This window comes from Pseudophryne corroboree, chromosome 9 (genome assembly GCF_028390025.1).
Source record: "Pseudophryne corroboree isolate aPseCor3 chromosome 9, aPseCor3.hap2, whole genome shotgun sequence".
NCBI classification, from domain to species: Eukaryota; Metazoa; Chordata; class Amphibia; order Anura; family Myobatrachidae; genus Pseudophryne; species Pseudophryne corroboree.
Window position 1 is genome coordinate 4,993,530 of NC_086452.1, and position 27,560 is coordinate 5,021,089.

The 27,560-nt window shown below is 48.1% G+C and overlaps 1 protein-coding gene across 2 annotated transcripts in view; it reads right to left on the minus strand.

Annotated features, from left to right (window-relative positions):
- Window positions 1-8,062: 8,062 nt before the first annotated feature.
- The window catches only part of LRP8 (LDL receptor related protein 8), a 299,017-nt gene continuing 279,519 nt past the window's right edge, over window positions 8,063-27,560 (minus strand). For both annotated transcript variants that reach the window (XM_063938911.1, XM_063938910.1), the window contains 3 exons: window positions 26,299-26,367; window positions 16,500-16,678; window positions 8,063-16,286 (listed from right to left, as the gene is read on the minus strand). In XM_063938911.1, the coding sequence (XP_063794981.1) occupies window positions 16,248-16,286; window positions 16,500-16,678; window positions 26,299-26,367 (287 nt within the window). In that variant the 3' untranslated portion in view covers window positions 8,063-16,247. The remainder of the gene's footprint in view (window positions 16,287-16,499; window positions 16,679-26,298; window positions 26,368-27,560) is intronic.

A 27,560-nucleotide genomic window follows, 5' to 3' on the forward strand; every position in this document is an offset into this window, starting at 1 on the left:
TGGCATTTGCCAGATAACACCAAGATTGGCAAATTCGCCACTGGCGCCCTGTGCTCTTCACAGATTAAAGCAGGTTCTCACTGAGCACGTGATAGACGTGACAGAGTCTGGAGACGCCAAGGAGAACGTTCTGCTGCCTGCAACATCCTCCAGCATGACCGGTTTGGCAGTGGGTCAGTAATGGTGTGGGGTGGCATTTCTTTGGGGGGCCGCACAGCCCTCCATGTGCTCGCCAGAGGTAGCCTGACTGCCATTAGGTACCGAGGTGAGATCCTCAGACCCCTTGTGAGACCATATGCTGGTGCGGTTGGCCCTGGGTTCCTCCTAATGCAAGACAATGCTAGACCTCATGTGGCTGGATTGTGTCAGAAGTTCCTGCAAGACGAAGGCATTGATGCTATGGACTGGCCCGCCCGTTCCCCAGACCTGAATCCAATTGAGCACATCTGGGACATCATGTCTCGCTCCATCCACCAACGCCACGTTGCACCACAGACTGTCCAGGAGTTGGCGGATGCTTTAGTCCAGGTCTGGGAGGAGATCCCTCAGGAGACCATCCGCCACCTCTTCAGGAGCATGCCAAGGCGTTGTAGGGAGGTCATACAGGCACGTGGAGGCCACACACACTGCTGAGCCTCATTTTGACTTGTTTTAAAGATATATCAAAGTTGGATCAGCCTGTAGTGTGTTTTTTCACTTTAATTTTGAGTGCGACTCCAAATCCAGACCTCCATGGGTTAACAAATTTGATTTCCATTGATAATTTTTGTGTGATTTTGTTGTCAGCACATTCAACTATGTAAAGAACAAAGTATTTAATAAGAATATTTCATTCATTCAGATCTAGGATGTGTTATTTTAGTGTTCCCTTTATTTTTTTTGAGCAGTGTATATATATTCATGCACACACTGCACAGCTGTAGGAAATGTGAGAAATAGCGCCTCCTAGTGTAGTATATTTAAATGAACTTCTGTCCCATCACCAGATAATAACACCCTAATGAATAAAGGTGCACCCAATATGGTGGTTAATACCACGTCAGTTGCGCAGTGAAACCTTCCTCTCATTAAATACAGTACATGGTATTCCATTCCAATACTATGATATCCTCTGTAGATTCTTTAGGGATTCTCCACTGCAGGTATTTCTCTTACGTCCTAGAGGATGCTGCGGTCCACATTAGTACCATGGGGTATAGACGGGTCCACCAGGAGCCATTGGCACTTTAAGAGTTTGAGAGTGTGGGCTGGCTCCACCCTTTATTCCTTCAAAATCACCTAGCACAGGCCTGGCCAACCTGTGGCTCTCCAGATGTTGTAAAAGCACACATCCCAGCATGCCCTGCCACAGTTTTTGCATTCCCTAATAGCAAAATTATGGCAAAGCATGCTGGAACTTGTAGTTTCACAACAGCTGGAGAGCCACAGGTTGGCCAGGCCTGATTCCTAGCATATTCCCACAGAAACGTGCACTTGCCCAGATTATGCAAGATGACACGGATACCGACTCTGATACTGCAGACGGTGATGCGGATGTGCTGAGGGGGGCGGCATCCCTTGCAAAGGGGGTGCAGCTCATGATTGAGGCCACTAGAGATGTGTTAAACATTACTGACACGCCACCTGAGCAGGTTGAGGAGGCTTACTTCACTGACAATAAGAAAGCCTCGCTAACCTTCCCTGCGTCCAAAGAATTGAACACTTTATTTGAAAAATCCTGGGAAAACCCGGAGAAAAAATTCCAGATTCCTAAGAGGATTCTGGTTGCTTTCCCCACTTCCCTGAGGAAGATAGAAAAAAATAGAAAACCCACCCATAGTTGACACATCTGTTTCCAGACTGTCGAAAAAGGTGGTTTTACCTGTCCCTGGGTCTACCGCGTTAAAAGAACCGGCTGATCGTAAAATTGACACTACGCTCAAATCCATATACACGGCTTCAGGGCTAGCGCTGAGGCTTACTATTGCCTGTGCAAGGATCTCTAAAGCCATAGTAAAGTGGTCAGGCACGTTACTAGAGGATTTGGATTCAATGGATAGAGGTGACATTGAATTATTTTTATGTAACATACAGGATTCTGTGGGGTTCATGGTGGAATCCATGAAGGACCTGGGTACGCTGACTGCAAGGATATCTTCCATGTCTGTCTCAGCTCGCAGGGGACTCTGGCTACGCCAATGGTCTGCAGACGCGGAATCCAGGAGAAGTGTGGAGAACCTACCCTACACAGGTCAGGCTCTATTTGGGGAAGCGTTGGATGCGTGGATTTCTACGGCAACCGCGGGTAAGTCACCTTTTCTTCCCTCAGCTACGCCTTCTACGAAGAAATCCTTTTCTTCATCTGCATCACAGTCCTTTCGGACCGCTAAGACAAAAAGTCCAAGCCTCCTACCACCTTCTTTAGAGGTGGGCGGGCAAAATCCAAAAAGCCTGCAGCCGCAGGCTCTCAGGACCAGAAACCTGCCTCTGGTTCCTCAAAATCCTCAGAATGACGGTGGACCACACAGCCTGGAGGACGGGCTGGTAGGGGCAAGAGGCATTTCAGCCACGTCTGGGTGTCGTCCGGCCTGGATCCCTGGGTACAGGATATTGTGTCCCAGGGCTACAGACTGGAGTTTCAAGAAACCCCACCTCACCGATTCTTCAAATCAGGCTTGCCAACTTTACTGTCAGACAGAACTGTTCTACAGGAGGCTATCCAAAAATTGGAAAAGGCAGAGGTCATTGTCCCAGTTCCACCTCATATGCACAGCGTGGGTTACTATTCAAACCTCTTTGTGGTACCGCAACCAGATGGTTCGGTCTGACCAATTTTGAACTTGAAATCGCTAAACCCTTACCTTAAGGAGTTCAAATTCAAAATTGAGTCTCTGAGAGCAGTGATCTCAGGTCTGGAGGAGGGGGAGTTTCTGGTATCCCTAAATATCAAGGATGCGTATCTCCACATTTCGTTTTGGCCTCCGCACCAGGCTTATCTCAGATTTGCACTGTTAGACAGTCACTATCAGTTTCAGGCACTGCCATTCAGTCTCTCCACGGCACCGAGGGTGTTCACCAAGGTGATGGCAGAAATTATGGTTCTCCTCCACAGGCAGGGAGTGAACATAGGGGGTCATTCCGAGTTGATCGCTAGCTGAAAATGTTCGCTGTGCTGCGATGATGCAAAAAAAGGCACTTCTGCGCATGCGTATGCAGAGCAATGCGCACGCGCGACGTACTTTCACAACGACCGATGTAGTTTTACACATGGTCTAGCGAAGCTTTTCAGTCGCACTGGTGGCCGCAGAGTGATTGACATGAAGTGGGCGTTTCTGGGTGTCAACTGGCCGTTTTCATGGAGTGTTCGAAAAAACGCAAGCGTGCCAGGAAAAACGCAGGCGTGGCTGGGCGAACGCAGGGCGTGTTCATGACGGCAAAACAGGAACTGAATAGTCTGAAGTGATCGCAAGCGCTGAGTAGGTCTGAAGCTACTCTGAAACTGCACAAAATTATTTTGTAGCTGCTGTGCGATCCTTTCGTTCGCACTTCTGCTAAGCTAAGATACACTCCCAGTGGGAGGTGGCATAGCGTTTGCATGGCTGCTAAAAAACAGCTAGCGAGCGAACAACTCGGAATGACCCCCATAATTCCATACCTGGATGATCTGCTGATAAAGGCGTCGTCCACGGAGAAGCTGTTGCAGTCCATTGCTCTCACGACTCATCTGCTCAGGGTCCATGGTTGGATTCTGAACCTACCAAAGTTACATTTGGAGCCGACAAGGAGATTGTCTTTCCTGGGGATGATCCTTGACACGGAAGTGCAGAGGGTGTTTCTAATGGAGGAGAAAGCATTGGTGATTTAAACAATGGTTCGGGATGTCCTGAAGCCAGCCCGGGTTTCCGTTCATCAGTGCATTCGCCTTCTGGGGAAGATGGTTGCCGCTTACGAGGCTCTACAATACGGAAGATTTCATGCTCGATCTTTCCAATTGGATCTCCTAGACAAGTGGTCGGGTTTTCATCTACATATGCACATAAGGATATGTCTGTCGCCGAAAGCAAGGATTTCACTCCTCTGGTGGCTGCAACTACCTCACCTTCTGGAGGGCCGCAGGTTCGGGATTCAGGAATGGATCCTTCTTACCACGGATGCAAGTCTCCGGGGCTGGGGCGCAGTCACTCATGGAGAAACCTTACAAGGACGGTGGTCAAGCCTGGAATCCAGCCTTCCAATAAACATTCTGGAACTAAAAGCCGTCTACAACGGTCTTCAAGCGGCTCATCTTCTGCGAGATCGAGCCATTCAAGTGCAGTCGGACAATGTAACGACGGTGTCTTACATAAACCGACAGGGCGGAACGAAGAGCAGAGCTGCAATGTCAGAGGTAACAAAAATCATCCTCTGGGCAGAAAAACATGCGTTGGCGCTGTCAGCAATCTTCATTCCGGGAGTGGACAACTGGGAAGCAGACTTCCTCAGCAGACACGATCTCCATCCAGGAGAGTGGGGACTCCATCCGGAGGTGTTCACAGAGGTAACAGATCTTTGGGGTTTACCTCAAATAGACATGATGGCCTCTCATCTCAACTTGAAGCTTCGGCTGTATTGTTCCAGGTCGAGGGACCTGCAAGCCGTGGCAGTGGACGCCCTAGTGACTCCGTGGGTGTTCCAGTCGGTGTACGTGCTTCCTCCACTTCCACTCATTCCAAGAGTTATAAAACTCATAAGGAGAACAAGAGTTCAGGCAATCCTCATTGCTCCGGACTGGCGAATCTTCTGGAGTTACTGCTGGAAGATCCGAGGCCTCTTCCTCTTCGAGAGGACCTTCTGCAACAGGGGCCGTTCGCCTATCAAGACTTACCACGGCTATGTTTAACGGCATGGAGGTTGAATGCCAGATATTAGCTCGGAAGGGCATTTCCGAACAAGGTTATTCCTATACTGATACCAGCTAGGAAAGGAGTAACGTCTAAACATTACCATCGTATTTGGAAAAAGTATGTATCTTGGTGTGAATCCAAGAAATTTCCTACAGTGGCGTTTCAACTGGGACGGTTTCTCCTCTTCCTACAAGCAGGTGTGGATATGGGCCTGAGATTGGGATCCGTAAAGTTCCAGATTTAGGCCTTATCCATTTTCTTCCAGAAATAGCTGGCTTCCCTCCCTGAGGTTCAGACTTTCTTGAAAGGCGTTTTGCACATCCAACCTCCCTTTTTGCCGCCTACGGCACCCTGGGGTCTTAATGTGGTGTTGCAGTTCCTCCAATCGGATTGGTTTGAGCCTCTACAGGAGGTTGGAGGTCAAGATTCTCACGTGGAAGGCTGTCACTTTGTTGGCCTTAGCTTCTGCTAGATGTGTGTCGGAGTTGGGAGCTTTGTCTTGTAAAAGCAGCTACTTGATCTTCCATGAGGATAGAGCTGAGCTCCAGACACGTCAGCAGTTTCTTCCAAAGGTTGTGTCGGCTTTTCATACCAATCAACCTATTGTGGTGCCAGTTGCTACAGACTCCTCAATTCCATCAAAGTCCTTGGATGTTGTAAGGGCTCTGAAAATTTATGTGAAGAGGACTGCTCGTCACAGAAAATCGGACTCTGTTTGTCCTGTATGATCCCAAGAAACTTGGGTGTCCTGCTTCTAAGCAGACGATCTCTCGCTGGATCAGGTTCACTATCCAGCATGCGTATTCTACGGCTGGATTGCCGTGTCCAAAATCTGTTAAGGCCCACTCTACTCGTAAAGTGGGTTCTTCCTGGGCGGCTGGCCGGGATGTCTCGGCTTTACAGCTTTGCCGAGCGGCTACTTGGTCTGGGTCAAACACGTTTGCTAAATTCTACAAGTTCGATACTGTGGCCTCTGAGGACCTAAAATTTGGTCGATCAGTTCTGCAGGAGCCTCCACGCTCTGCCACCCAATCTGGGAGCTTTGGTACATCTCCATGGTACCAATGTGGACCCCAGCATCCTCTAGGACGTAAGAGAAAATAGGATTTTAATTTCCTACTGGTAAATCCTTTTCTCATAGTCCGTAGAAGATGCTGGGCGCCCGCCCAGCGCTTCGTGATCCTGCAGTGGTTACTTAGTTCAGTACTGCTTGGTTCTTGGTTAAGTACTGTTTTTGTTACTTGGTTAAGTAACTTGCTCAGCCGTTGCTGAATTTTCAGGTTGGTTAGCTTGGTTTGCCTTGTATGTGTGATTTGGTATGAATCTCACCACTATCTGTGTAAAATCCTTCTCTTAAAGTTGTCTGTCTCCTCGAGCACAGTTTCTAGACTGAGTCTGGTAGGAGAGGCATAGAGGGAGGAGCCAGCCCACACTGTTAAACTCTTAAAGTGCCAATGGCTCCTAGTGGACTCGTCTATACCCCATGGTACCAATGTGGACCCCAGCATCCACTACGGACTACGAGAAAAGGATTTACCGGTAGGTAATTAAAATCCTAATTTTTCTTAACGAATTCTATGCTTTCCTGGCAGTGTTTGGCTATTGTCGGCAGTGATTGGGAATACGAATTCTTAGTAAATTACCAAGTTGTATCAAATAACAGGCGTGTTTGACCAATGGTCTATTCATTCGTATTTGTGAACTCAGCCAGGAAAAAAAATACGAATAGCCCCAACACTGCCAAGATTTGTGTTTAGTAAATTCCCGAGATGACACGTAGAAAAAGAAAACAAACTTGGACAAAATCGGGACCTTAGTAAATATACCCCCAGGTGTAAGTGTACAAAAACAATGTTTTGTTGTTTCATCCTCACTGTGATGTGTGGCAGAGAATACTTCATTATTCATGAAGACCCCGTAATAGCAATGTATAGCCTGACAGCTGAATTGGGTGGTGCATAACCTTAACGCGTTTCTCCATTTAATTTCTGCATTAGGATAATACAACTTTTACACCTGAACTCTCACCAGGTAAAATCTAGATTCCCTTGACCCTTTCAGCTTGTTCTCCTCTGTAGATTCCCTTCTCTCCCCCACACCATCCTTTCTGACTCCAACTTGGCTGTTTCCATCTAAGACCATGTGCTCATCCTTACCCTGGACCCTGCTGCCCCAGCAGTCACTATAAGCCTAGGACATCCCCTCATCGTAGTACGCTACTCTGACCAGTCCTCTCCAAAAATGCTCCCGCTCTGGAGTCCCTATGGTGGGAATTGCACTCCCTCACAGTGATTTCCTCAATTGCCTCTCTTCCTACAGGCTCTGCCCTTTCACTTCTCATACACTATTCCCCAAAACCCATATAGCCACCTTTTAATTCCCCACATCTGACTTTAACTCCAACATTAATCCCCAATGGCATCGGCCCTCTTCAGTCCACCCCCCCCCCCCCCCCCTCCTCAGAAGATTGACTGAACTGGTCCTTTATCCAACACTTCCTGGGGAATGCTGTCCGTGTCCTTCTGTCCATCCTCCCATCTGCTCCCTCATGTCCTTCACGCCACCTTCTCCCACATTGCCCACCTCCTCAATTTATCTCTTCCCCTCTTCTTTCAAAACATACTCTAGTCTCCCCCATTCTTTTACTACTGCCCCATCTCCCTCTTCCCCTACGCTTCCAAGCTCATTGAATGTGTCCACAACAGCCTCACCACCTTCCTCTCCCTCCTAGGGGAACTGGCCTAGTGATGAGGAGAGACTGAACCGGTGCTCTTTATGACATATGCTGTGAGTGTCTGCTGCGTGTTCTAATGGAAATGGAAAGTCCTAAGTGGTGAATATTAGGTTAGGATAGACCAGTCATGGTTTGAGGAAAGCCCGGGGCACGATGTAGTTCATTCTTTACCATGGCTACATTTCTTCAGATGGACGTGATTCTAGGCACGATGCTGCGAAAATTAGAGCTTTTTCTAATGAGAATGACATCCTAAAGGGAGACTCTGCAGTGTAACGCAACTGTATGCAACGCACTTCCTACTATACCATTAATTTCCAGGCTTCACACGAGGAAACCGCGCTGGTGGAACGATAATCTGGATTGTGCGAGTCGCAATAAGAGGTTTTGTGTTCCTAACACAGTTGCCTAATGTAACGCAATGACTGGCTAGGAATTCTGCCAATGATTACACAACACGGATATGTAGGGTAAAAAAGTTTTATTTTCTATGTAGAAACAGGTCATAATTGTACAACAAGTTAAGAATATGGGTTAAGTAAGACATGGTATTTATTTACAGATGTTCCTACACCCCAGTACCAGGTACCACAGTGCACCTCACACACATTGTCCTCCAACCTCACTTGTGGTAATGCAGGGGTTACATTACCCCCCCAACATCTAAGGTAACTGCAGGCGGGGGGGTCAACAAACAGAGCTCTGGTAAATACACATTTTATCTGCATATATATATATAAAAAGAAATGTGATTTAAGAAATTCAACCCTTATTTAAAAAATATGAACAACTTTGGTTGACCTGTACCTATGTTGGTTAGATGAATGTAAAGTGCCCTTATACAATGCTGGGCCAGCCTGCAATGCACCCACTCACTCAGAGTCCTGCATGACATGTACTGCGTGTACCCATACATACATATACACCCATACACACGCAAACATACATAAATATACATACACCAACATGCAGTAGTTGGAATTATATCTGTGCTCATTTAGAGAGTTTGACATGGACCGTTTCTATTAACTTACTGTTGGCAATGTTTCAGCCATTTTGTTTGACCAAGAAAGTACTGTGCACTAAACAAGAGCCCTATTAGTATCCAACCAAGTAATATCTACCGAGGAGTGAATAAGCCCGTGAGTATCTAACCAAGTAATGTCTACAGAGGCGTGAATGAGCCCCTGTGAGTATCCAACCAAGTAATGTCTACAGAGGAGTGAATAAGCCCTTGAGTATCCAACCAAGTAATGTCTACAAAAGGAGTGAATGAGCCCCTGTGAGTATCCACCAAGTAATATCTACCGAGGAGTGAATGAGCCCCTGTGAGTATCCAACCAAGTAATGTCTACAAAGGAGTGAATGAGATCCTCTGAGTGTCCAACCAAGTAATATCTACCAAGGAATGAATGAGCCCCTATGAGTATCCAACCAAGTAATGTCTACAGAGGAGTGAATGAGCCCCTATGAGTATCCAACCATGTAATGTCTACCGAGGAGTGAATGAGCCCCTATGAATATCCAACCAAGTAATGTCTTCAGAGGAGTGAATGAGCCCCTATGAGTATCCAACCAAGTAATGTCTACAGAGGAGTGAATGAGCCCCTGTGAGTATCCAACCAAGTAATGTCTACAGAGGAGTGAATGAGTCCCTATGAGTATCCAACCAAGTAATGTCTACCGGGGAGAGAATGAGCCCCTATGAGTATCCAACCAAGTAATGTCTACAGAGGAGTGAATGAGCCCCTGTGAGTGTCCAACCAAGTAATATCTACAGAGGATTGAATGAGCCCCTATGAGTATCCAACCAAGTAATGTCTACAGAGAAGTGATTAAGCCTCTATGAGTATCCAACCAAGTAATATCTACCGAGGATGAATGAGCCCCTGTGAGTATCCAACCAAGTAATGTCTACAGAGGAGTTAATGAGCCCCTATGAGTATCCAACCAAGTAATGTCTACCGGGGAGTGAATGAGCCCCTATGAGTATCCAACAAAGTAATGTCTACAGAGGAGTGAATGAGCCCCTGTGAGTGTCCAACCAAGTAATATCTACAGAGGATTGAATGAGCCCCTATGAGTATCCAACCAAGTAATGTCTACAGAGAAGTGATTAAGCCTCTATGAGTATCCAACCAAGTAATATCTACCGAGGATGAATGAGCCCCTGTGAGTATCCAACCAAGTAATGTCTACAGAGGAGTTAATGAGCCCCTATGAGTATCCAACCAAGTAATGTCTACAAAGGAGTGAAGTGAATGAGTCCCTATGAGTATCCAACCAAGTAATGTCTACCGGGGAGTGAATGAGCCCCTATGAGTGTCCAACCAAGTAATATCTACAGAGGATTGAATGAGCCCCTATGAGTATCCAACCAAGTAATATCTACAGAGGATGAATGAGCCCCTGTGAGTATCCAACCAAGTAATGTCTACAGAGGAGTTAATGAGCCCCTATGAGTATCCAACCAAGTAATGTCTACAGAGGAGTTAATGAGCCCCTATGAGTATCCAACCAAGTAATGTCTACAAAGGAGTGAAGTGAATGAGTCCCTATGAGTATCCAACCAAGTAATGTCTACCGGGGAGTGAATGAGCCCCTATGAGTGTCCAACCAAGTAATATCTACAGAGGATTGAATGAGCCCCTATGAGTATCCAACCAAGTAATATCTACAGAGGATTGAATGAGCCCCTATGAGTATCCAACCAAGTAATATCTACAGAGGATGAATGAGCCCCTGTGAGTATCCAACCAAGTAATGTCTACAGAGGAGTTAATGAGCCCCTATGAGTATCCAACCAAGTAATGTCTACAGAGGAGTGAATGAGCCCCTGTGAGTATCCAACCAAGTAATGTCTACCGAGGAGTGAATGAGCCCCTGTGAGTATCCAACCAAGTAATGTCTACAAAGGAGCGAATGAGCCCCTCTGAGTGTCCAACCAAGTAATATCTACCGAGGAGTGAATGAGCCCCTATGAGTATCCAACCAAGTAATATCTACCGAGGAGTGAATGAGCCCCTGTGAGTATCCAACCAAGTAATGTCTACAAAGGAGTGAATGAGCCCCTCTGAGTGTCCAACCAAGTAATATCTACCGAGGATTGAATGAGCCCCTATGAGTATCCAACCAAGTAATGTCTTCAGAGAAGTAAATGAGCCCCTACGAGTATCCAACCAAGTAATGTTTATAGAGGAGTGAATGGGCCCCTATGAGTATCCAATCAATTAATGTCTTTAGAGGAGTGAATGGGCCCCTATGAGTATCCAACCAAGTAATGCCTATAGAGGAGTGAAGGAGCCCCTATGAGTATCCAACCAAGTAATATCTACTGGGAAGTAATGAGCCCTTATGAGTATCCAACCAAGTAATGTCTATAGAGGAGCGAATGAGCCCCTCTTGAGTGTCCAACCAAGTAATATCTACCGAGGATTGAATGAGCCCCTATGAGTATCCAACCAAGTAATGTCTTCAGAGGAGTAAATAAGCCCCTACGAGTATCCAACCAAGTAATATCTACCGAGGAGTGAATGAGCCCCTGTGAGTAACCAACCAAGTAATGTCTACTGGGGAGTGAATTCTCCAATGTTTGTGCCCTGAGCTCAGTGAGGAGATGCGCCATGTTCTCCCAGCATCCTTTGCATCCGCAGATTTCTGTGGCCACAGTGGGTGAGGATAACCTGCCTTCTGCTTTATATAGAATATGGCTTTTATGAGTGGTCACCAGGAAATGACAATGTCTCATCAGAGACACAGCTGCATAGCGGCTACAGAGAATGATATGTGGTCTAGTGACACAGGAGGTGACGCGGTCACTACCACCAGCATTGCTGAGACCAAGACACCGGTGCGATTGTTCAGCAGAAATGAGGTTAATGGGCATAGAAGATGCACGTTAGGAGCGATAATCTGCAAACTGCGCATGCGTGAAGAACATCGGTATTACCTGAGGTGGTTTCTGCAATCCATGGGCGGGTCAGGGTGAAGACTGGGAGGTGACAAAGTCACAAAGAGAGGGAGTGTCCAGGGCGTGTTATGGGAGCACCAGTCAGTGGCTGTACATTGCGCCCAATGGTGAAAAGATCGGATGCACTTGAGTGTTGCTCATATACGCATGGTGAGCGTCACAGGGCTTGCGCAGTTTGCCGCAGTGCGCAAGAGGAACACACACTCCCTTTCTTGAGAATGTGTGAGAAATGGAGGCGGGCACCTCGAAATCTGGCCCAACAACAACACAGCATTACCTGCATGCAGACGGGCACCGAAAATCCGCACAGTGTCTTTATCTTCACGAGGGCGCCCGTCGCTGTGGGGGGAAGTGGACACTGGGGGGGCATGTTGGTAATAGGCTGGGCACACTACTGTGTAGAAGGTAACTTGGCTGTACAGAAAGATATAGGGCTCCATTTATCAATAATCGCATTTTCCAACACAATCTAGCGCCCAGGATTGCACTGTAAAATGCGATCACATCAGGGAATGTATCACCGTCCCTGCGATGTGCTGAGTGCGGTGCCGCGGCTTCTGCACACGTGCGGTAAGCCTGACCGCCATGCATAGAGGCCAATTCCATTGGAGGTTTCTAGGGAACTCTGCAGGACTGATGTGTACCTTATAGCGGGCTGCCGCCATGCGGGGGCCCATACCGGGAATACTTCGCATTCCGCATATTGATAAAGATCCTCCATAGAAACCTATCGGAGATATCTGCTGCGGTCCCTCCTTCATACATTTGGGGGATACTCGATACTCCGAATACAAGTGTTTTCAGGGATATGGCCGCAAATATTGTCCCATAGAGCGCAGCAAAGCCTGTGACGCACCAGAGGACGCCACGTGTAACACGCGCTATGACCCACCTCCTCGCTGTAATCTGAACTATGGTAACATTGACATGTGAGGGCAGGACAGCTGTAATATTAACGTTCGCCTGGGACGCAGTGATGCCGCTGTACGGCTCTGGGACGCAGTTATGCCGCTGTACGGCTCTGTAATCCTATTCTACTGAGGCGCTGCATATCTGTGAGATACAATGTTACATACACATGGGGAAATGCGATGACACTGGATCAAACGCAGAGCGCACATATGGAGGAAGGAGGGAGCCGCCGACCACAGGGAAATATATCATGTATATACCAGCCACACTCTACAGTAGGTGGGTGACACCTGTAATAACCACCAAACACATGGACAGAACATCATGTGACCATAGGATCATGTGATCACTCTACCCCTAGGGCTAAATAGTAGAAACCACCAAAGCTATAAGAAATGCTTTTGAAAACTGATACAATGTTTCGATGACGGGGTAACAGTATTAATATTGCCCCTTCAACGTAACTAATAAATAATATTCCTCTTAATAAACGTACACAATAACTTTGTCTCCTAATATATTACTGTTCCCAGCATAATAGAATTATTAATGTTATCTCCCTCATTATCGGGTATATAAAGAGTGCCCTAATTATAACTGCATTGTGATTCCTCACCTCCTGATTGGCCAGATAGATGTGGCGGTTTGGTGACGTGTAAACCAACAGCGATTTATAACACCCCATCAAAATCGCTGAGTAGTAAATTGAGTAGTTTGGCGACGTCCGTCAGGGAACCGCCAGTTAGTAAGTTCTGCCCGTAGTCTTCCTGACTCCGATTGTCCCGGAACGTTGCATTGCGCATGTCTACTGCAGCCGACACGGACGCCATGTTATATATCAGATTTATTAGCTTAGTCACTATATAGAATGGAATATAGAATGTGTTATAAGCAATATTCTATATTTAACCTACTTACAGATTTGTCACCTGGGACTTTTATTAGCATCCTGCAATATGTAATATGTGGCAACATACAAAGACAGGGAAGGTGATATAAGATATGATGGGATCATACAGCCTAAATGAGTGGTCTGCCGCCATTGTTACTCCGCCCAGTCATGTGCTGTGTGCGTAAACCGCCCTGATCCTGCTGCGGCCTGACGCAGAGACGGCAGCGTGTATTTCTGTTCCTGGCGTCCTGCCATATACATAGGCCTGCCGCCAATGTTACTCCGCCCACAGTCATGTGCTGTGTGCGTAACCCGCCCTGATCCTGCTGCGGCCTGACGCAGAGACGGCAGCGTGTATTTCTGTTCCTGGCGTCCAGCCATATACATAGGCCTGCCGCCAATGTTACTCCGCCCACAGTCATGTGCTGTGTGCGTAACCCGCCCTGATCCTGCTGCCGCCTGACGCAGAGACGGCAGCGTGTATTTCTGTTCCTGGTGTCCTGTCATATACATAGGCCTGCCGCCATTGTTACTCCGCCCAGTCATGTACTGTGTGCGTAACCCGCCCTGATCCTGCTGCGGCCTGACGCAGAGACGGCAGCGTGTATTTCTGTTCCTGGTGTCCTGTCATATACATAGGCCTGCCGCCATTGTTACTCCGCCCAGTCATGTACTGTGTGCGTAACCCGCCCTGATCCTGCTGCGGCCTGACGCAGAGACGGCAGCGTGCATTTCTGTTCCTGGCGCCCTGCCATATACATCAATAGTGTGATCACTACTTTCTGGTTCCGGGAACGGCAGGCTGCACACGTATCAGTGGCCACTACCGCCCGGTAACCAGTGCGGTTTGTAGCCTATAGGCTACAATGGGCAACGCCAAATACAAGATGGCAGGAAGACATGTGCTGGTGTGTGGGAGCTCTGCGTTAATACCAGACATGTAACCGCATGTGGCACACAAGTGATTCTCACATTATAGCCCACCGGGCAGTTTCCCAGTGATATTCCGTAATAAGGGGGATGTTCCAGCACATGTAGGACCGGCACGTGGTTCTAGAGGAGAACCAGGCACTGCAGAGAAGGGGCCACGTCACGTGTAACCCGGCTGGTGTTAGGAATTGTTCTCTGCTAGTCTACACCATATACAGCCATTCCTGCCACGTACTCCACGCTGCCATTACTAACGTGTATTAGGTCACACCTCCAGCGATAAGAGACTCCTCTGTTATACAGACGGAACAGTGGAACACGCAGCTCTTGGACAAAGGACACGATGGAGCCTCCTAAACTAACATCATATTAACACTGCACACTTTATATACCAGCGACTGCAGAGTGGTACGGCTGGCGGTGGAAGGCGCAAACGCCACGGATGCCCGATCGTGCATTTTGTCCCGAAAGGGAAAGTGACTCATTTGTGTATTTGTTGGGCTAGATGGAAAATGTCATCAAGTTGTAGCAGATTATACATTAGCCCCAGGAAAGTAGATGTCCCCCGGGTGGGCTCTATCCAGACGCCCGTTCTGTTTGTGCGGCCCTCACAGAATTCACTCTAACCTACAAGAGTATATTATAACCTACCTCTTATAGGCCCAATACAGTAATCACCCAACTAACACAAGCAGTCCCTCAGCCTAACAGGAATTCTAGTGTGACCATTGCCTGCAGCCATTACAGGTAGCCATCTTGTGAGAGAGCGGCCTATGGCTGCCCCAGGAACCAATCACATGATGGTGGCACTGGTGTTTTGTGCTTCAATGACACCGGTGCCACGTGAAGGGCCATCTGCATTATCAGGAATATTAACTCAATGTACAAAATGGCTGCCTCTTCTGTGCAGAAACGTACGCCCGCTAGAATCGGCAGTACCAATCACAGAGCTGGTACCAAGAATATATACAGTGAGGGAGATCTCTGTGACCCACTCTCCAGGATACCTCAACCAACCAGCACACAAACATAACGTCTACTCAGTGTGTTCCTAAAAAATACATACCACCTGTCCTCAGGAGTTAGATGCACGGGGGGGGGGGGGGGGGGGGGCACATTCTGGGCCCCCAAAATGACTGTGTTCAGTAATTATTTATTTTCACCATTTATGTTTTAGTCCCAATATTTTAGCAATTTTTTTTTCCCTTTAATCTACTGGACGACAGTTTTAATTATAGAAAAGGAGACAGAAGAGAACAGAAACAAATAATGGAACACTCCCTACCACCAACCAGACAGGTAGGTGCACCTACTGTTATAGATCCTGGGGCTCTACTGCAATCATATAAACCCTGAACATACAGAAAATAAATACTCTCAGCCCTCTCATATTTACAGAGCCATCTGCCCTTCCTCAAAAGCCCCAAGCACACCCGGGTTAATAAATATCCTAAAAAATTCTACGTTTCATCATTAATGTAATATATGTTGATGGAGAACCACAAAGTCTTGTTAAATTATGTACAAAAAAACTTCTATAAATATAATATATTAAAATGGTTGTTTGTCCCAAGAGGCTGCTATGTACAGAGGGAGGGCCGCTCCTCGGATCAAGTAAAAATCTGTATAAAAGATTACACACACAAACCTTTACATCCTTTGGATGTCTGAAACGTGGAATTTTTGTGGTTGTCCATCAGCAAAATAAATAAGAAAGGGATGAGTCTGGAATAATCCAGAGGTGAGTCGGTGAGTTTTCTCCTCTGCCTGTAACACAAGATCTACTCAATGCCGCGATCTCGCTGACGAGCGGGACCCATGACATCACACGCATGTGACAAGGATACGTGCTAAGGTTTGCTGGCGGCGTAGCATGTAATATGTTATGCTGGTCATGTTTACGCTGGGAAAACACGGGAACAGCTGCAGTGTTTGTTGTGCTGGGCTTCAAGGTAAGTCGTCATCTTCCAAGCTTAACGCCACGCGCTGGGAAAGACACAATGAGAACAGGAAATGTGGCGTTATTAGGGGCTCAGTCACATAGGGACAGAACAAAGAGACCGCGCAGCTTCCCGCTGATCTGGATTCAAATTGAAGTGTTGATTAATACAACTAACAGTTCTAACCCAAGTTATACTGAAGAGGAGACACTGCCTGTGGTAATAGTAATAATATTATAGTACCCACTGTTATACTCACAGCTGGGTAGACATGTCCAATCTGTGATGTTCGACCAATGTGAATCTCTTCTTCCTCCTCCTCTTCCTCTTCAGTTGTTTTCCGATAAACGGGATTATCAAAGTTCATACTCTTTGTATTCTTTCGTTTCCAGTTTCTCCAGATGAGATACCCAGACAGGCATAGAAGTGCGAGGACGGCTAGGGGAAGAGATTAGGGTAACAGTGGGTGAAGGGATTAGTGATGGGGTTGATGAATGAGTGAAGGATGGTCATGGGAAGGACAGCCAGTGGAGAAGACTGGTGTAACAGTGGATGACGGGGTTGATGAATGAGTGAGGATGGTCATGGGAAGCACAGCTAGTGGAGGACATTGATGATGGGGTTGATGAATGAGTGAGGATGATCATGGGAAGGACAGCTAGTGGAGGAGACTGGTGTAACAGTGGATGACGGGGTTGATGAATGAGTGAGGATGGTCATGGGAAGCACAGCTAGTGGAGGACATTGATGATGGGGTTGATGAATGAGTGAGGATGGTCATGGGAACGACAGCTAGTGGAGGAGACTGGTGTAACAGTGGATGACGGGGTTGATGAATGAGTGAGGATGGTCATGGGAAGGACAGCTAGTGGAGGAGACTGGTGTAACAGTGGGTGACGGGGTTGATGCATGAGTGAGGATGGTCATGGGAAGGACAGCTAGTGGAGAAGACTGGTGTAACAGTGGGTGACGGGGTTGATGCATGAGTGAGGATGGTCATGGGAAGGACAGCTAGTGGAGAAGACTGGTGTAACAGTGGATGACGGGGTTGATGAATGAGTGAGGATGGTCATGGGAAGGACAGCTAGTGGAGAAGACTGGTGTAACAGTGGGTGACGGGGTTGATGCATGAGTGAGGATGGTCATGGGAAGGACAGCTAGTGGAGAAGACTGGTGTAACAGTGGATGACGGGGTTGATGAATGAGTGAGGATGGTCATGGGAAGGACAGCTAGTGGAGAAGACTGGTGTAACAGTGGGTGACGGGGTTGATGCATGAGTGAGGATGGTCATGGGAAGGACAGCTAGTGGAGAAGACTGGTGTAACAGTGGATGACGGGGTTGATGAATGAGTGAGGATGGTCATGGGACGGACAGCTAGTGGAGGAGACTGGTGTAACAGTGGGTGATGGGGTTGATGCATGAGTGAGGATGGTCATGGGACGGACAGCTAGTGGAGGAGACTGGTGTAACAGTGGGAGACGGGGTTGATGAATGAGTGAGGATAGTCATGGGAAGGACAGCTAGTGGAGGAGACTGGTGTAACAGTGGGAGACGGGGTTGATGAATGAGTGAGGATGGTCATGGGACGGACAGCTAGTGGAGGAGACTGGTGTAACAGTGGGTGACGGGGTTGATGAATGAGTGAGGATGGTCATGGGACGGACAGCTAGTGGAGGAGACTGGTGTAACAGTGGGAGACGGGGTTGATGAATGAGTGAGGATGGTCATGGGAAGGACAGCTAGTGGAGGAGACTGGTGTAACAGTGGATGACGGGGTTGATGAATGAGTGAGGATGGTCATGGGACGGACAGCTAGTGGAGGAGACTGGTGTAACAGTGGGTGATGGGGTTGATGCATGAGTGAGGATGGTCATGGGACGGACATTTGCACTTCCTCTGATGAAACAACCAGTGCCTACGGTCGAGAAACGCGTTAGGTTGAACGGCTTTGGAGTGATCCACGGTTATATACCATCTCTCGGCTATTTGGAGACGAACGGATACCACCGACAGCCCTAACCCGCCCTAAACCGCCACAGATATTTCCATCTCTTACATCCCAGCCTAAGGATTTCCCAGCCGCGCTGTCGGAGGAGCACCCAGGCAGCGCAGCACAGAACGGCTTGTGGATTGGAAACGGCGGAGGTCCGGTGAACATCCGGCCGGTCGGACGGCTACTGCATTTACTGGCACGGATATTTCCATCTCTTACATCCCAGCCTAAGGATTTCCCAGCCGCGCTGTCGGAGGAGCACCCAGGCAGCGCAGCACAGAACGGCTTGTGGATTGGAAACGGCGGAGGTCCGGTGAACATCCGGCCGGTCGGACGGCTATTACATTTACTGGCACGGGTGAGATTGCTACGAGTGAGACGGTGTTTTATTTATTTATACATTATCCCGTCATTTTAGCCACCCACACCTATGGCCTCACTAGGCTAGGGGCTATTTGAGCCATTCGGGACTATGTATTAGTAATTTTATTTATTCATATTAATCATCTTAATACGGGACTGTAATTCTACGGCATTGGCTGCCCACATTAACGGCTACTTAAGGCTAGGTGCCTTTATCGAGACTTTTTCAATAGCATTGGTCAAAAGGACGGGACTGGCTTCTATTCATTTGCTCCAACATTTAGCATTCACATCAGCAGCCGTACGAGGTTAGGAGCTAATGAGCCGTACGAGACCTTTGGATACATGAATAACGGTTAACCACTACTAGTTTAGATCGTTATTGGAAGAATCTTGAGTTCTTATTGTTTATGCAATTTTATGATATCCTACAGGCAATACATCTTTCATTTGTATACTCTATTGATCTTTGATACATTTTTTTTGTGCACAATTTATTAAGTACTAATTAAGGCTGGCCAGCCAGTGTTTTTCAGGATTCTATACATTTGTATCCATTATTGGTCTTTTGGAATACTAACCATATATGAGAAATTAATAGATGGTTATATATTTCATGATTGTGGTATTTTATCCATTTTAATATTATTTTCAATATCTTATTGTGGTCACTCTAAGGAATATATTTACAATTAATTTATTTGGTATTAACTACAATTAAATAATATTTAATAAAAACAAAAATAACAAAATAAAAATTAATTAATCCAAATATTTTTTGATTGGCTCTTCCTTTTGCGCACGTTTTGGTTCTTTTTTCTAGCTAGTGGAGGAGACTGGTGTAACAGTGGGAGACGGGGTTGATGAATGAGTGAGGATAGTCATGGGAAGAACAGCTAGTGGAGGAGACTGGTGTAACAGTGGGAGACGGGGTTGATGAATGAGTGAGGATGGTCATGGGACGGACAGCTAGTGGAGGAGACTGGTGTAACAGTGGGTGACGGGGTTGATGAATGAGTGAGGATGGTCATGGGACGGACAGCTAGTGGAGGAGACTGGTGTAACAGTGGGAGACGGGGTTGATGAATGAGTGAGGATGGTCATGGGACGGACAGCTAGTGGAGGAGACTGGTGTAACAGTGGGAGACGGGGTTGATGAATGAGTGAGGATGGTCATGGGAAGCACAGCTAGTGGAGGAGACTGGTGTAACAGTGGATGACGGGGTTGATGAATGAGTGAGGATGGTCATGGGAAGGACAGCTAGTGAAGGAGACTGGTGTAACAGTGGGAGACGGGGTTGATGAATGAGTGAGGATGGTCATGGGAAGGACAGCTAGAGGAGGAGACTGGTGTAACAGTGGGAGACGGGGTTGATGAATGAGTGAGGATGGTCATGGGACGGACAGCTAGTGGAGGAGACTGGTGTAACAGTGGGAGACGGGGTTGATGAATGAGTGAGGATGGTCATGGGAAGCACAGCTAGTGGAGGAGACTGGTGTAACAGTGGATGACGGGGTTGATGAATGAGTGAGGATGGTCATGGGAAGGACAGCTAGTGGAGGAGACTGGTGTAACAGTGGGAGACGGGGTTGATGAATGAGTGAGGATGGTCATGGGAAGCACAGCTAGTGGAGGAGACTGGTGTAACAGTGGGAGACGGGGTTGATGAATGAGTGAGGATGGTCATGGGACGGACAGCTAGTGGAGGAGACTGGTGTAACAGTGGGTGATGGGGTTGATGAATGAGTGAGGATGGTCATGGGACGGACAGCTAGTGGAGGAGACTGGTGTAACAGTGGGAGACGGGGTTGATGAATGAGTGAGGATGGTCATGGGAAGGACAGCTAGTGGAGCAGACTGGTGTAACAGTGGGAGACGGGGTTGATGAATGAGTGAGGATGGTCATGGGAAGGACAGCTAGTGGAGGAGACTGGTGTAACAGTGGGAGACGGGGTTGATGAATGAGTGAGGATGGTCATGGGAAGGACAGCTAGTGGAGCAGACTGGTGTAACAGTGGGAGACGGGGTTGATGAATGAGTGAGGATGGTCATGGGAAGGACAGCTAGTGGAGGAGACTGGTGTAACAGTGGGAGACGGGGTTGATGAATGAGTGAGGATGGTCATGGGAAGCACAGCTAGTGGAGGAGACTGGTGTAACAGTGGATGACGGGGTTGATGAATGAGTGAGGATGGTCATGGGAAGGACAGCTAGTGGAGGAGACTGGTGTAACAGTGGGAGACGGGGTTGATGAATGAGTGAGGATGGTCATGGGAAGCACAGCTAGTGGAGGAGACTGGTGTAACAGTGGGAGACGGGGTTGATGAATGAGTGAGGATGGTCATGGGACGGACAGCTAGTGGAGGAGACTGGTGTAACAGTGGGAGACGGGGTTGATGAATGAGTGAGGATGGTCATGGGAAGGACAGCTAGTGGAGGAGACTGGTGTAACAGTGGGAGACGGGGTTGATGAATGAGTGAGGATGGTCATGGGACGGACAGCTAGTGGAGGAGACTGGTGTAACAGTGGGAGACGGGGTTGATGAATGAGTGAGGATGGTCATGGGAAGGACAGCTAGTGGAGGAGACTGGTGTAACAGTGGGAGACGGGGTTGATGAATGAGTGAGGATGGTCATGGGACGGACAGCTAGTGGAGGAGACTGGTGTAACAGTGGGAGACGGGGTTGATGAATGAGTGAGGATGGTCATGGGACGGACAGCTAGTGGAGGAGACTGGTGTAACAGTGGGAGACGGGGTTGATGAATGAGTGAGGATGGTCATGGGACGGACAGCTAGTGGAGGAGACTGGTGTAACAGTGGGAGACGGGGTTGATGAATGAGTGAGGATGGTCATGGGACGGACAGCTAGTGGAGGAGACTGGTGTAACAGTGGGAGACGGGGTTGATGAATGAGTGAGGATGGTCATGGGAAGGACAGCTAGTGGAGGAGACTGGTGTAACAGTGGGAGACGGGGTTGATGAATGAGTGAGGATGGTCATGGGACGGACAGCTAGTGGAGGAGACTGGTGTAACAGTGGGAGACGGGGTTGATGAATGAGTGAGGATGGTCATGGGAAGGACAGCTAGTGGAGGAGACTGGTGTAACAGTGGATGACGGGGTTGATGAATGAGTGAGGATGGTCATGGGACGGACAGCTAGTGGAGGAGACTGGTGTAACAGTGGGTGATGGGGTTGATGCATGAGTGAGGATGGTCATGGGACGGACAGCTAGTGGAGGAGACTGGTGTAACAGTGGGAGACGGGGTTGATGAATGAGTGAGGATAGTCATGGGAAGGACAGCTAGTGGAGGAGACTGGTGTAACAGTGGGAGACGGGGTTGATGAATGAGTGAGGATGGTCATGGGACGGACAGCTAGTGGAGGAGACTGGTGTAACAGTGGGTGACGGGGTTGATGAATGAGTGAGGATGGTCATGGGACGGACAGCTAGTGGAGGAGACTGGTGTAACAGTGGGAGATGGGGTTGATGAATGAGTGAGGATGGTCATGGGAAGGACAGCTAGTGGAGGAGACTGGTGTAACAGTGGATGACGGGGTTGATGAATGAGTGAGGATGGTCATGGGACGGACAGCTAGTAGAGGAGACTGGTGTAACAGTGGGTGATGGGGTTGATGCATGAGTGAGGATGGTCATGGGACGGACATTTGCACTTCCTCTGATGAAACAACCAGTGCCTACGGTCGAGAAACGCGTTAGGTTGAACGGCTTTGGAGTGATCCACGGTTATATACCATCTCTCGGCTATTTGGAGACGAACGGATACCACCGACAGCCCTAACCCGCCCTAAACCGCCACAGATATTTCCATCTCTTACATCCCAGCCTAAGGATTTCCCAGCCGCGCTGTCGGAGGAGCACCCAGGCAGCGCAGCACAGAACGGCTTGTGGATTGGAAACGGCGGAGGTCCGGTGAACATCCGGCCGGTCGGACGGCTACTGCATTTACTGGCACGGATATTTCCATCTCTTACATCCCAGCCTAAGGATTTCCCAGCCGCGCTGTCGGAGGAGCACCCAGGCAGCGCAGCACAGAACGGCTTGTGGATTGGAAACGGCGGAGGTCCGGTGAACATCCGGCCGGTCGGACGGCTATTACATTTACTGGCACGGGTGAGATTGCTACGAGTGAGACGGTGTTTTATTTATTTATACATTATCCCGTCATTTTAGCCACCCACACCTATGGCCTCACTAGGCTAGGGGCTATTTGAGCCATTCGGGACTATGTATTAGTAATTTTATTTATTCATATTAATCATCTTAATACGGGACTGTAATTCTACGGCATTGGCTGCCCACATTAACGGCTACTTAAGGCTAGGTGCCTTTATCGAGACTTTTTCAATAGCATTGGTCAAAAGGACGGGACTGGCTTCTATTCATTTGCTCCAACATTTAGCATTCACATCAGCAGCCGTACGAGGTTAGGAGCTAATGAGCCGTACGAGACCTTTGGATACATGAATAACTGTTAACCACTACTAGTTTAGATCGTTATTGGAAGAATCTTGAGTTCTTATTGTTTATGCAATTTTATGATATCCTACAGGCAATACATCTTTCATTTGTATACTCTATTGATCTTTGATACATTTTGTTTGTGCACAATTTATTAAGTACTAATTAAGGCTGGCCAGCCAGTGTTTTTCAGGATTCTATACATTTGTATCCATTATTGGTCTTTTGGAATACTAACCATATATGAGAAATTAATAGATGGTTATATATTTCATGATTGTGGTATTTTATCCATTTTAATATTATTTTCAATATCTTATTGTGGTCACTCTAAGGAATATATTTACAATTAATTTATTTGGTATTAACTACAATTAAATAATATTTAATAAAAACAAAAATAACAAAATAAAAATTAATTAATCCAAATATTTTTTGATTGGCTCTTCCTTTTGCGCACGTTTTGGTTCTTTTTTCTAGCTAGTGGAGGAGACTGGTGTAACAGTGGGAGACGGGGTTGATGAATGAGTGAGGATAGTCATGGGAAGGACAGCTAGTGGAGGAGACTGGTGTAACAGTGGGAGACGGGGTTGATGAATGAGTGAGGATGGTCATGGGACGGACAGCTAGTGGAGGAGACTGGTGTAACAGTGGGTGACGGGGTTGATGAATGAGTGAGGATGGTCATGGGACGGACAGCTAGTGGAGGAGACTGGTGTAACAGTGGGAGACGGGGTTGATGAATGAGTGAGGATGGTCATGGGACGGACAGCTAGTGGAGGAGACTGGTGTAACAGTGGGAGACGGGGTTGATGAATGAGTGAGGATGGTCATGGGAAGCACAGCTAGTGGAGGAGACTGGTGTAACAGTGGATGACGGGGTTGATGAATGAGTGAGGATGGTCATGGGAAGGACAGCTAGTGAAGGAGACTGGTGTAACAGTGGGAGACGGGGTTGATGAATGAGTGAGGATGGTCATGGGAAGGACAGCTAGTGGAGGAGACTGGTGTAACAGTGGGAGACGGGGTTGATGAATGAGTGAGGATGGTCATGGGACGGACAGCTAGTGGAGGAGACTGGTGTAACAGTGGGAGACGGGGTTGATGAATGAGTGAGGATGGTCATGGGAAGCACAGCTAGTGGAGGAGACTGGTGTAACAGTGGATGACGGGGTTGATGAATGAGTGAGGATGGTCATGGGAAGGACAGCTAGTGGAGGAGACTGGTGTAACAGTGGGAGACGGGGTTGATGAATGAGTGAGGATGGTCATGGGAAGCACAGCTAGTGGAGGAGACTGGTGTAACAGTGGGAGACGGGGTTGATGAATGAGTGAGGATGGTCATGGGACGGACAGCTAGTGGAGGAGACTGGTGTAACAGTGGGTGATGGGGTTGATGAATGAGTGAGGATGGTCATGGGACGGACAGCTAGTGGAGGAGACTGGTGTAACAGTGGGAGACGGGGTTGATGAATGAGTGAGGATGGTCATGGGAAGGACAGCTAGTGGAGCAGACTGGTGTAACAGTGGGAGACGGGGTTGATGAATGAGTGAGGATGGTCATGGGAAGGACAGCTAGTGGAGGAGACTGGTGTAACAGTGGGAGACGGGGTTGATGAATGAGTGAGGATGGTCATGGGAAGGACAGCTAGTGGAGCAGACTGGTGTAACAGTGGGAGACGGGGTTGATGAATGAGTGAGGATGGTCATGGGAAGAACAGCGAGTGGAGGAGACTGGTGTAACAGTGGGTGACGGGGTTGATGAATGAGTGAGGATGATCATGGGACGGACAGCTAGTGGAGGAGACTGGTGTAACAGTGGGTGATGGGGTTGATGAATGAGTGAGGATGGTCATGGGACGGACAGCTAGTGGAGGAGACTGGTGTAACAGTGGGAGACGGGGTTGATGAATGAGTGAGGATGGTCATGGGAAGGACAGCTAGTGGAGCAGACTGGTGTAACAGTGGGAGACGGGGTTGATGAATGAGTGAGGATGGTCATGGGAAGGACAGCTAGTGGAGGAGACTGGTGTAACAGTGGGAGACGGGGTTGATGAATGAGTGAGGATGGTCATGGGACGGACAGCTAGTGGAGGAGACTGGTGTAACAGTGGGAGACGGGGTTGATGAATGAGTGAGGATGGTCATGGGACGGACAGCTAGTGGAGGAGACTGGTGTAACAGTGGGAGACGGGGTTGATGAATGAGTGAGGATGGTCATGGGAAGGACAGCTAGTGGAGCAGACTGGTGTAACAGTGGGAGACGGGGTTGATGAATGAGTGAGGATGGTCATGGGACGGACAGCTAGTGGAGGAGACTGGTGTAACAGTGGGAGACGGGGTTGATGAATGAGTGAGGATGGTCATGGGAAGCACAGCTAGTGGAGGTAATTAGATTGGTGCAAAATCCATTGGTGATTTCTCTCTACTCATCATCCTGGACCTATCTGCAGCCTTTGGGATGGTGGACTGACCTCTCCTTCAGACTCTTCAGAACTTTGGTCTCTGACTCCTTTCCTGGTTTTCCTCGTACCTCACTAACTGCTTCATCAATGTACCCTCCTCTGTCACCGTCTCCTGTCTGTGTTCCTCAAGGGTCTATTATTGGCCCCCTTTGCTTCTCCTTTTACACCTCTTTGTTTAAAGATCTCATCAGCGCCTTTATCAGCCAATACCACCCAAATTTACCTCCAACTTTCTAGTGTCTCTGTCTTTTTACCAACTCCCTCTATGTTCCAGCACCTTCTTAAACCTGAACTCATTGTATTCCCCACATCCAGGACCCCCCCCCCCTTCTCCATCCATACTCAACCCTGTCTCCTAAATCTGCTAGCTGGATGTAATACTAGACTCCGTCCTCCCGTTCACTTCCCACAGCCAGTTTCTCTCACACATTTCTACCTTTGCAATATCTCTGGAATCAGATCATTCCTCACCATGCATGTTCATACCTCCTGATCAGACCAGTCTCTGCTCCTTCATAACGCCTTACTCAGCACCTCTGACTGCCCACCTAACCCCCCTTTCAGTTCATCTTTCTGGTTCCTCCCCTCCATCTTAGACTGTGTGTCCTGAAGGGCAGGGCCCTCCTCTCTCACGGTCTCCGCCCAGCACTATTTCCGGTCTCCATTCTTCCCACCGGTGACTCTGATTCTCTGTCTACAGGCTCAATGAGTGCTGCAGGTTCTGCACAGAACATGTATACAGATTACTTACCAACAGGCACAGCTACACCGATCACTGCAGCAGTCAGTGTGGACCTGAGGTCAGAATCCGCATTTCCATCTGTAAGGAGGAGACGACAATAAGATCTGGTGCAGCGCTGTCCACATAAGGAGCGTTCCGAGGGTGCCATGGAGACCCTCACTGTCTGCCAGCGATTCAGCTTTCTCATAGAGAAAAGGGAGACGGAGCATGGAAGACGAGTGCTGGGCAAGCCTGATCATTGCGGTGCACCAAGCTGCGATATGCAAAGATATCCGACCCTGCAGCACCGCCAATCATCATCATGGTCACCTCTGGGCACACTATGGGCCATGCGCTAAACCCTGTACAGACAACCTACTGAGGATATTATCTCGCCTCCTAGGTGAAGGATTTAATCTGCGGAAGATGGGTCTCTTACATTCCTAGCAGGTAGTAGGTACACTTCATACATCAAGGAAATTGTATATTTTGTTAAGGACCATGACACATGGGCACATCCAATATATCCTCTCTCTCGTTTCATCCCCCCAAAAAAGGGGGATGAATGATAATTCTTAAAACATTACCATATCTATCTAATCATCATATCTATCATGTTCACTTGAGGATTTCTACGGGCAAGGTGCTAATCCCTGAAGGCCCTAATTAATCTAAAAAAGAGTAAATGTTTGTAAGACGTCCCTACAGCCACATGGCTTGTTGTGAGTTGTGGGCACTAACGTGTAGCATAGTATTATATGTAATCTTTAAATCTTTCCCACTTGCCACCAGGCAACCTTACATGCCCCTCTGACCTTACATGCCCCGCATGCCATCAGACCATCCCATATGCCCCTCAGACCTCTCCACATCCTATCATGCAATGTCACATGCCCCTCAGACCTCCTCACATGCCATCAGGCAATGTCACATGCCCCTCAGACCTCCTCACATGCCATCAGGCAACCTCACACGCCCCTCAGACCTCCCCACACGCCATCAAGCAACCTCACATGTCCCTCAGACCTCCCCACACGCCATCAAGCAACCTCACATGCCCCTCAGACCTCCCCACACGCCATCAAGCAACCTCACATGGCCCTCAGACCTCCCCACACGCCATCAAGCAACCTCACACGCTATCAAGCAACCTTACATGCCCCTCAGACCTCCTCACATGCAATCAGTCCACTGCATATACCCCTCAGATCTCCCCACATGCCATCAAGCCACCTTACATGCCCCTCAGACCTCCTCACATGCAATCAGTCCACTGCATATACCCCTCAGAC